General features: G+C 36.9%; 1 protein-coding gene across 1 annotated transcript in view; it reads left to right on the top strand.

Annotated features, from left to right (window-relative positions):
• Positions 1–616: 616 nt before the first annotated feature.
• LOC138177736 (olfactory receptor 51H1-like) overlaps positions 617–11,863 on the top strand; it is a 12,468-nt gene continuing 1,221 nt past the window's right edge. Inside the window, exons 1-2 of the mRNA XM_069108945.1 lie at positions 617–779; positions 2,849–2,901. Of these exons, the coding sequence (XP_068965046.1) occupies positions 617–779; positions 2,849–2,901 (216 nt within the window). The remainder of the gene's footprint in view (positions 780–2,848; positions 2,902–11,863) is intronic.

Genomic DNA, 11,863 nt, shown 5'->3' with positions numbered 1-11,863 from the left:
CAAGAAATAATATAAGAAAAACTGTCTAGAACTTTTGAATACAGAAAATAAAGTACCAATCAAAAGTATCCAGTCACTTGTGGAAGGGAGGAGATGTAATACTACAAATTCCAAGACACGTGGGGCTAAATATAAGTATTCCATTGACAAATAGCAAATTATTCAAGCTTCCTGTGCTTGCTTATATTGCCAGCCAATTACTCTACCCTTGAGTTCTTTGCCATGATAGAACTCTGCTTCCAGAATGGAGAGAGCATTTTCCTAAATGACTGGGGTTTTAACAGCTGCTGGAGGAATTAGGAGGGTACCATCTCTACAGCCCTTAAGGGGTCAGGTTCACTGGTCACACACCCTAGGACCACCACCCAGGATCACAATCCAGAAGCAGGCAGATTAAAGCAAAAGCAATTACCTTTTGAATGGTCACTTGGTCCCTCTACACTCTGCAGGCCAGGAGCTGAAGCCGCCACATGGTGCTGGCTGGCTGTGTTGGAGTCTCAGCCTCTTCTCCACCCAGGGAGGGAAAGCCTCTCTTTCCCACTTACTGAGTCCCAAAGTCCAGACTGCACTGACCTCTCACCTTGTCCACCACATCCATGTGTGGATAAATGTGGAAATGGCCACAGCTGCTGCTGATCTGGAGTCCCTTGGGCCAGGCCCACCCTGGGGCCAAAGCCCTGGCGTGAAGCTGGGCTTGGCTGCCAGAGCGCTGCGCTGGCTGATCCCTCAGTGGGAGGCCAGCCCCTCCATGCCATCCTTCGGGCTCTGCAGCTCCAAAGGTTGTTTAGAGTCCCCCCTTCACATGGATTGGGGAAGGGGGAAGCTGGAGCAACAGGGAGGTCCTGCCTCTACTCAGCCATCCCGACTCCCGAATCTCTCCTTTCCTTTCTATCAGTTACAAGAGAGATATCACTACTTTTGACAAAGCTATTTATTTCCCTAAATATGCCTTTGATATAATTTCCTCCTGCTTCCTTCAAGGCTTTGTTTTAAGCAATAATGTCTTTTCTCTCACAAATCAGTCATTAAAGGCTTCTTCATGCAGGATTTATAAACTTAAAAACAATCTTGCTAACTATTTTTAATATAGTTTCATTATATTTATTCAGTTTTTTGTAAATCTACATGTTATATTTTAAGAGTTTAAAAATGTTATTTTGTGGAGTATTTTATAGACTTTATCACAATGCCAAAAAGGTCTATGACATAAAAAAAATGTTAAAGATCCCTGCTTTAATCTGTCCTTTATTTCTTAATCCTTTCATTTTGCATACAAACATGATTAGGTCTTCCCAATGATTAATAATAATCATCTTGCTGTTTCTCTATATTGAATCTAATGACTGAGACATGGAATTAGACTTAAAGAAATTCTATGCAAAGTCCTGAATAAAGATTTTCCTACAAATCATGAGGTTTCCCATATACTCCAATGTATGGATTCTGTCAAGGCCTACAATTTAGCAGGAATTTTTCAAGAAAATTCATCATTATTCAAAAGAGATATGCCTAATAAGCCAAATAGAAATTATCAAATTGACATTGCATTAGCAGATCAGGTCATTGAATTAGTCCAATAGTAAATATATTTGGGATGGGCACTGTGGTTGGGCAATGAGGGCGTCCCATAGTTGAATAAGGTAGTTTTAGGAAAAGAGCAGCTGAGATTGCATTTGGGGCAATAGTATGCTATTTTTTCATGATCCCAAGGTACTTACCAATACAAAGAAACCCCTATCTTTCTAAGTCACGTTTTTATTGGTATATTTGTATGGTCAAAGTGTTCAATGTCATAAGAATCAAGCTTTTTTTGACCCAGAGGTTGAAGACCTAATATGTTGAATATACTTATGAGACAATGTATAAACAATGATGACCTAAGCACAAGAAATAGCTTAAGAATATTTTTAAGGAAATGTATGAATAGAAAATATATTGAACTAGCCATTTAATAAGAGTGAGGAACAACAGGCAAAAATACTGAGTGGTTTGCTGGTACCCATGAAATGTTAAAAAAGAAAAAGAGAGCATAATCTAGCATACTAGATACTATTACCTGTGAAGAACTGATAGGAGACCATAAATAAGAGTCAAACAGCATAAGAAGATGTGGATGTCATGTAGATTACTACAATGATGAAATTACTCTGATGAAATCACAAATTCAAGAATTTATTGACTTGTTTGTCCAGCATAGACTAAAAGGAACTTCAAGGTCATCTGATCCATTTTTTCACATTAAAAATGAGCAAAATGGGACCAAAGGAGTCAAAGTAACTCCTATGAAGTCCCATAACTAGTTTGTGGCAGACTTAGGACTTGAATTTGGCCCTTATTCATTTCAGAGAAGTACAATTGTTCAGCCAAAGAGAACTACTTATAAATGGATATTTTAAAATGTGATCAGCATGAGACTGTGTTGGTAGCACTTAACAAAATACCTGGCAAATTATAATGCTTAATAAATACCCCATTCTACCTCTCTTTTCCCTCTTCTCCAAGTTTATCCCTCTTTCTCATTCCTTATTTTTATAATTTTGGATATTATCTCATCATAATCAACTAATGCCCATGTCCTCTGTCTATGTATACTCCTATCAACTGCCCTAGGAATGATAAATTTCTTAGGAGTTACAAGTATCATTGTGTGGGACAAGAAGACCTTTGCTCAAAATACAATAAGCAGAGATATCTCCAAGTAGAGGCAGGAAGGATTTATTTAATTTGGTCTCACTACTAGAGGAACTCTAGTTGGAGAGGCAAAATGCAAAATGCAAAGCTTGCTTATATACCCAAGAGACCATCCCATCTCCCCCCCACTTTTTTCTGTCCTGTTCCCATTAATTAGGAACCAAGGTCCACAATCTAACCACAAATGAATTTGCTGGCACTGCAGGTGGGGTATCAGTAAAACAAAAAACAGAAGGTACATATCTTGCAAACAGGAAACAGAGAAAATATGTCATCAGTATTATAACAAGATAAATGTCAACTCCCTTAATATAACCAAAACATGAATATGAAAACAGATAATATCTCATGAATAATGGGGATATTGGGGACTTTTGCATCATGATGACCCTTCTACTGGCACCAGGGAGGTAGAAAATATCTTATATGTCATAGGGCTTTTTGGAACACGATGACCAGTCTGTAGATCACAGTAATCTTTCTAACTCTATACTTGTGCTGATCAAGGGGAAACTAAATCTATGGTCAAATTTAAGGAACATGTACTTTCCCTTCCCACATACTAGCTAAGCTCAGCAAAACCTGTAGCTCATGGCCAGGGGAATAGAGCAAGGATCTCAGGCTGCTAAATCCTAAGTCTTTGGTACTTTATTACAATTCTGTTCATATTTCTGGAATGTTACCTGATAAGTTTTCACTTTTATTCCATTCATAATCTTCCTATGGAGGAATGTAAATAAAATAGTTTAACTTTATTAAATCTCTAATGATTTTTGTTTCTTATTTACTTTTAAATGCTTCTCTTGTTTTTATTTAAAAGCCATGTTTTCTATTCAGCTCTGGCCTTTTCATCAGCAATGCTTGAACGTTCTCTATTTCATTAAATACACATTTTTTCCTCCTGGAATATATTCCCTTTTTTGGGTAGATGGTTTTTGGTTGAAATCCTAGCTTCTTCACCATCCAGAATATCATATTCCAAACCCTCCAAACATTTAATTTAGTAGCTGCTAAATATTCTGTTATCCTGACATTATTTCCATTATATTTTTATTTTCTATCTGCTTGCTATATTTTTCCTTGAATTGGGAGCTCTGGAATTTGGTTCTCATATTACTGGGAGTTTTTATTTGGGGATCTCTTTCAGAAGATGATAATAGGATTCTTTCCATGTCTATTTTACCATCTGGTTCTAAAATATTAGGGCAGGTTTTCTTGATAAGTTCTGTAATATGATCTCTGAGCTTATTTTTATTATGGCTTTCAGTTAGTTTAATAATTCTTTAATTATCTTTCCTTGATCTATTTTCCAGTTCAGTTATTTTTCAGACGAAAATATTTCACATCTTTTTTAATTTTTAAATTTTGTTTTATTTTTTATTGATATCTCATGGAGCCATTAATTTCCACTTGCCCAATTCTAATTTTAACAAATTATTTTCTTCACTGGACTTTTGTACCTCGTTTTCCATTTGGTCAATTCTACTTATTAAGGAGTTATTTTCTTCAATGAATTTATGTACATCTTTTCTTCCTAATTCAGCAGTTATACTTTTTAATGACTTTTTCTCTTTACTGGTTTTTGGTGCCTTTTTTTACCACATGACCTATTGTTTGGTACTTTTGTGTCTCCTTTACCAAGCGGTTGACTCTTTTATCATGGTTTTCTTGCATTGCTCTAATTTCTTTTCCAAATTTTCCCTACCTCTCTTATTTTATTTCAATTTTTGAGCTATTTTGAGAGTTCCTTTTGAGCATGACCAATGAATATTTTTTCTCTGAGGCTTTGCATACAGCTGCTTTGATTTAGTTTTCTCATGAGGTTATGTTTTGACCTCCACAGTTACCATAGTAACATTTTTACTATCAGGTTCTCTTTTATTTGCTAATTTTAAGCCTATTTCTGTACTTTTGACTTTATCTTAATATTGGGCTTTGTTCCAGGGTAGAAGGGGCACTGACCCAAGCTTCAAGTTTTTCATCATGTTGTTTTCAGATCTGGTTCTGAATATTTTCTGTTCCTGAAAGCTGGTATGATCTAAGGAGAGCTCTGGTCACTGCTCTTCTGACCTTTGCTCTGTTCTGTAAGTGACCAGGAGCATTTCTAGCCCATACTAGGGCTTCTTTTTGCCCTGGAACCACCTGGGACCACATATGGGAAATGCAACATAGTCCTGCACCCAGTGCCAACAAAGGGTCCTCTGTAATTTCCTTATAACTAGTTATCCAAAATCTTTACCACATATGAACTGAAAGCTCCAGCATTCACCTCTGTAGATTCAGTCTCTCCCAAGGCCTGCTGCTAGCTTTCTGGGTTAAGCATTGGGTTGATTTTAACTCTCATCCAGTGAGTCAGACCTTTTCTGTTGACTTTCAGAGTAGTATTGAATTGGAAAATTGTTTCACATAATCCTTTTGTTGGTTATGATACTCTAGCATTTGTTTTGAGCAGTTATTTTAAAGTTGTTTGGAGAAGAATTTGGGAGAGTTTCTGTGAGTCCCTGTCTGCACTCCACCATTTTGACCATACCTGAGTTATGGAGTCAGAGGACATTAGTTTAAACCCCAGCTGTGAGATCTTGGACAAATGATTTAATGGTTGTGATCTCAGTTTCTTCATCTATCGCAGGAGAGGGTAACACTAAATAAGCTCTAAGCTTTTAGGCTCTAAATCTGTGAGTCAATAATCCTAAATTACCCAGTATTTAAAGAACACTGTAACATCAGTCAGGTATTGGAACAGGAACATAGTACACTAAAATATATAGCTCCCTACTATCATGAAACTTAATCTGAAAAGATGATATAGCATATACAAATAGCAAAATATCAAATAATATCTAATACGTATATAAAAGAAGTATGAATGAAAATGAAAGCCTTAAAATAGAAAGATCGATTCTGACTGATATGGGTCAGTAAAGGTTTGAAGCAAAGGACTTATGCTCATAGGATCATAGATTTAGAGCTCAAAGCATCTCGGGAGCATCTAGTTCACTCCCCTAATTTTATAGGTGAGGAAACTCAAGTATAGACATAATATATTACTTATCCAATGTCTTAAAGTAGCAACTGGCAAAGCCAAGATTTGAACTCATTTCATTTGACTCTAAACCCAGAACTCTTTACACTACATACCAAATCTACACTAATAAAAATTGCTTCATTTTCTTAGTATGTAAGTACTTAGTATGTAATTTCTTTTGAAAAATGGAAAGCGAACTTGTAGGTGCTTTAAACCGCCATGAAGTATAGAGAGATACTATGAAAGAAGTGCTAAATTGGAAGTTAGAATTACTTACTTTGCCACTTATTCCTTGAGATATCTTGGGCAAGTTACTTAATTTTCCTTCTTTAACATGACCTAAGTCTAACTTTTATTTTTAATTTTATGGAGGGGGAACTGAAATCTATAGAGAGGAAGGAACTTGCCCATGATTAGTCAGTATATAGATATTTCTTTACCACCTACTATGATTTCAGTGACTATGCTAATGGTTGGGGATAAATGAAATGTAAAAAGACTGCCTATGATTCCAAACAGCTAATAGTCTAGTGGGAGAGATATCATGTAAGCGAGTACGTACAAATAAACTATCCATAGGATAAATTTGAAATAATCAACAGAGAGAACGAGTATTTTCCTAACAATTTTCCTTTCATCTTCATAAAACAAGTATATTTATTTCTTCAGTGCCTAATTTCATAAATCAAGGTCTGTAACTTCTGCAAACACATTTTTAAACAATTGCAGTGGATGAGAAAAAGTAGAGCTTGTCAGCACTAAATATTAAAACTCTAAGATCTCTTGTTCAATTTATATGTAAATATTGAGTTCTTAACATGTGTTCCATAAACTTCCAATGGGTCCATAGCTAAATGTCAGTGGCTCCACGACCTTGGGTCGGGAAAACAAACAAACAAAAAATCCAAAACTTTATTTTGACTAATATCTAAACAAAATTGTGTAGGTTACTCAATTACTTAGAAGAAATTCTGTAAAGAGGTCGATAGGTTTCACCAGACTCTCAACAGCATCTGTCATGCATAAAAGATTAAAATGTATTGATTTATATCAAGAATTACTAAAAGATAGATTTGAAAATAAAATGAAATTGTAATATACAGAGGTATGCATATACAAATATATATGTCTGTGTGTATACACACATGTTTGTATATATGTACCTACATTTGTATGTATCTGTGTGTATGTTAAATGAGAAATCTATGTAAATGGACTCTATCTATAGGGATTAAGAAAGGGGAAGACTAGGTGAAAGGAAATCATTTTCCAAGTAGAAGAGAACCTTTATTAGAGACTCCACTTTTTCAATGACAAGAGTTTTTGCCTGGCAAAGAATTCCAAAGATAGGAAAGGAGGGAAGCAAGAAAGAGAGAAGATACATTAAGCATGTAACATGTGCCAGGCATTGTACTAAATGCTTACAAATATGAACTCGTTTGATCCCCACAACACCTCTATGAGGTAGATGCTATTATTCCCATTTTACAAATAAGACACTGATGCAGACAGAGATCAAGTGACTTGTTCAGGTTCACAAGTTACTGTGTCTAAGTCGAGAATGTTTTTAATATTTTAACTCTTTCTATTAAAATTTTTCTCCTTTCCTCCACCCCTCCCCCATTCATGGAGAAAGCAAGAAATGTAATGCTCATTATGCATATGAATTCATGCTAAATATTTATCCTCATTAATTATGTTGGGGGAAGGGGGCTAAGTAAAATAAAGTGAAAAAAAATGTGCTTTAGTATGCACTCAGAGTTCCTTAGTTCTCTCTCTACAGGTAAGTAGCATTTTTCCATCATGGGTAATTTAGAATTGTCCTAGGCTGGATTTGAACTCAGTCCTTCCTGACTACAGCACTCTATCTACTTGGTCCAGCATCCTATCTCCATGTCCAGCAACCTATCTGCTAAACCAACTTCCTACAAGAACTTGTGGTTAAGCTGAAACCAACTCCAGAGACAGCTAGTCCGTCATTTAACTGGAATGACATTGCCAGAGTTTCAACTGTCCTCCTAGCCTTACGCTGTCTGGCTCCCCAAGGATCAAGGAACTCATTTGGGCCAGCCCTAGAGATGCCAGGTCTCTTTAAGGCTTGGAAGGATAAAATAATTCCCTGGGGAGAGTCTAGATTGCCAAATAAAAGCTCCAAACCTCCAGCTCTTCCTGCCAGAGTGGGCCTCCCTGGAGGGCCAAAGGTTTTTTCAGTTAGACCCTCCAAACTGGAATCCAATTCTAATTTGAGAAACCAGGTGAGTCACAGAACATAGTGGGGGCCAAGGTTGGCTTAAAGGACAGTGCAATTTAACACTGACATTGGTTGTGTATGCAATTTTATTCTCTTTTTTCTTCCTCTGCCACAAAATGTAATGCCATGGTTTCCTTCCCTCCTATCAATTAAATTTCTTTTCCAGAAAGACAATCTTCTCTTTCAGAGATTTATCTAACCTTTATTGGACAACAGGCACACCCTCTCTTCTCTCCTGTCATATTCAAGGTAGCCACCACCTCACCCCCTCAGCAAGAAGAATGGCAAGCCTGGGAATTAATGTGAGTTTTCACAGTTCAATGAAGAATTAAATATTTAGGTACATTTATGATAAGAATACTTTGCTGAAGTCTCAGGTTTTGTATTCACTCTGTTTCATTTCATAAACTATGTCATCTTAGGTCCTCTGCCATCATACATTCTTCCCCTTCCTCAAGGCAAAGATAAATCAACAAAAGTCTCTCAGATATCATTTAATCACACACTGCCCTGTGTGCCACTAAGCCAGAGGGAAAGTTTCAATTTAAACCTCATTTGAATGCAGAATGACATCTCTTAAACAAATTTCAGATGGTAAAAGAATCTGATGGCACTCCTTCCTGATATTCCTGAAATCATGTTATATAAGTGACTATCTCATAACACCGAAGGGTGGGTTGTACACACTGTTTGATGATGGACAAGTTACTTCACTGGTGCCTTATTTTTCACCTCTGAAATGAAAGGTTTGGATGAGATGACTTATAAGTTCTCTTCCAGTTCCAGGATTCTAACCTGTATCTATGACCATTTAACAGGTTCATCCTGCTTTGCTTTGTTGGAGCCAAACTCCAATATTACATCTCCCTCCATACCTGTGCCCAAACTCTTGCCCAGACTTAGAAAAAATATCCTACATAATTTCAGCTAGTACTCTTCAGGGTTTGGCTCATGTGTTCTTTTCCTGATTTCCAGCTATTAATCTGTTCCTTCCAAAAGTAAATGCATTTTACGTTTGGTTTGTGTTTACATCTGTGAGTACATGGTGTTCTGTCACTGTACCCCAAAAGATATTATTTAAATGGAAATTATAAATTGCAATAGGAGTAAGCACAAAATCTTGACACCTAGGAAACATGCAAGAACTATTTGTTTAAATAAAGTTAATTGAAGGGAAGTGAAGAGAAGGAAATTTAATTGTGCCCTGCTGTCCCAGATCTTACATTTTTCTCATGCATGGAGGTGTAGAGTCCTTCTCCAGGAATATGAAGTTTTCACTGTTAGTGCCAAGTAAAGCAGTTTCATGTCCTATTCCTGCTATTAATGACATGTAAGTAGACTTTTTAGTTTGAGGGAGACTTTAGGGAAGGATGAAAGAAATCCAAGGAAAAAGATATAAGTTTGAGTTCCAGCTCTCCTCAGCTCACTAATGGACTGAAAAAATTTAAACAAGTCCCTTGGCTTCTCTGAGACTTAGAAAAAATGTTTAAGAATCCCTGCCCACCTGCTCATGGAGTTATTGTAAAGCTCTAATGAAGTAAAGGGTGTTCAAATTCTTCTTTAAAAGAGGCACAATTCTTGGGGTGGCTAGGTCACAGTTAATAGAACACCAGCCCTGGAGTCAGGACCTGAGTTCAAATCCAAACTCAGACACTTAACACAAAAACTAGCTGTGTGACCTTGGGCAAGTTACTTAACCCCAATGCCCTCCAAAAAGAAAAAAAAAGAGGCACAAGTCAGATAAGAGGGGTCATCATTATATTCAAAATAATATACAGATATGCATTCCTAGATTTCTAGGGTGCAATTAGATGTCTTGTCTTGGGAATACAGGGAATCCCCCCCCCATTTTGTCAAGTCTAGCTGTTCTGTAAGCAATGACAATAGCCCCTTTGAACTTTATCTCCTGACTCATTTCCTTTGTCTCTTACCTGATCCTCACTGTTGGTACCTTCCATTAGAAATTAGTTCCCACTTTCGAAGTATATATATTTTTTTCTGTAGAGTAGCAAAGGATGTTAGGGATCGTAGTGTTTGGGAAAAGTCTTCTGTGTGAACCATGCTTCTTTTCACAATGTGGTCGTGGGGAGGGAGACTGGATAAGCAATGTAGCCAGAATGTCCAGAGCAGATATTTCTGAGGATAGATCTATACTCTAGCTGAAGGTTTAATTTTGTAGTCTCTCTCTCCCTTTTCTCTTCCCCTTCCTCTTCCCTTCCCTTCTCTTCCCTTTCCCCCTTTTACATTTCCTTTTCTTTCCCTTCCTTGTCTTCCTTTCCCTTCTTTTCCCATTTCTTTCTCTTCCATTCCCCTCCCTTTACTTTACACCCTGCTTTGCCCACATATAAATTTTGTTTTCTTTCCAGAAAAAAAGGAATAAAAACAAATCATTTATTTTTCTTAGTTCTTTAATTAATTGCAGGATTACTAGAAAGGGAAGAAGAATCATATAGTGACAGTAAATGTAAAGAAACCTTGGCTGAGTAGAATAGTTGAGAGGCTTGGGCAGGACCAGATCAAGGCTGTTGAAAACAGGAGAATCACTGAAGAGAGAACTAATCAGTCCATAAAGCACAACCAGCTAACCATTTAGATACTTTTAAAGGTCCCTAATCTTCTCAGTGTAGCCACTCCCTCTACTAACATTGGTGGCATCCATTCCATATTTTCTGTGAGATTCTCATCCAGATAGACCCATACTAAAAGCAATTAAAAATCAGACAAGCAAAGAGTCTTTTGTAATAGCCTTTACAGTCAAGAAGTAAATGTTGCTTAAGTCCTTTGCAGGATAGCTCATGTGTTGGGATTAGATTTGACGGATGTGGGGATGGGGCGTTATTCAGATGAAAGGATGAGTTTGAGAATATCAGACAGAATGGCATACTAGAAAGATTCTTTTCTTTACTGATGAAAAGAGGGATATTCCTGTTTCCCAAGTCTCCCTCAAAACCATCAGGTCAGAAGTGTCAATTCTTTTTGACCAGGCTGTTCTAATCTTTAAATGGACAAATTAAATGCAGAGTAATTGCCAGATGACAGTCATTCAAGTGTTCTAAAAGGATTCAAGGGCAATGTTGTCAGTGGTTGTTCTCTTGCTACAAAAGACTAGGGCTTGGTAAGGAGTCTCTGATGCATTAAGTATGGATCCAGAGGGATACCCAGAGATTACAAAACAAGGAGTTTCATTCAACTGATGATGCTTTTAGAGAGGAGGAGACTGAGACAAATAGTGTCTGATGCCCAATCTCCACATAATCACTAGATTATTCTCCCAGAGACCTTGGGCCGAACACAGCATGTTATCATTTCTAAGCCCTTATTTTAGATTTGGAGACCTACTGCAACTACCAAAGAAGAAATCTATGAACAGGAACTATTAAGTACTCTTCAGTGGTCACACAGATAATTAATTTCAGAGATGGGTTTTTAACTGAACTCCCATTACTCCAGAGCAAGATCTCTTTCCACTGTCCAATATTGAATATAATCCATTAAGGAGGAAAACAGATATTTAATGAAATAAAGAATTTCAAGCATTCCTGGTGAAAAAAAAACAGAACAGATTAGAAAGTTTGACTTTTAAATACAAGATTCAAGACAAGCTTTTATTAAAAAAAAGGCAATTAGAAAACAGAAATCATAAAGGAGGGAATAAGATGAAACTCTTTATATTCTAGAATGGGAAGGTGATACTTATAATTTCTAAGAAATTTGTCATTACTAGGGCAGTTAAAAGGAGTTGGTGAAAGTCAAGCACTGTGTTGTTCACTGGATGTAAAGTAAAAAAATAAAGTTTTTCCTATGCTCAAGACTATTGCATTAAAGAGCTTGTACACAGTCATGCACACCCACCCATACCCACCCCCACATAATCACACTCACGCCCTCCAAACAAA

The sequence above is a fragment of the Petaurus breviceps genome, unplaced genomic scaffold (genome assembly GCF_028583685.1).
Source record: "Petaurus breviceps papuanus isolate PSGF00001 unplaced genomic scaffold, PetGlider_PUasm1.0 90444, whole genome shotgun sequence".
Lineage (NCBI taxonomy): Eukaryota > Metazoa > Chordata > Mammalia > Diprotodontia > Petauridae > Petaurus > Petaurus breviceps.
The sequence above is the reverse complement of the archived record's forward strand: the minus strand, read 5'-3'. Positions and strand labels throughout refer to the sequence as shown.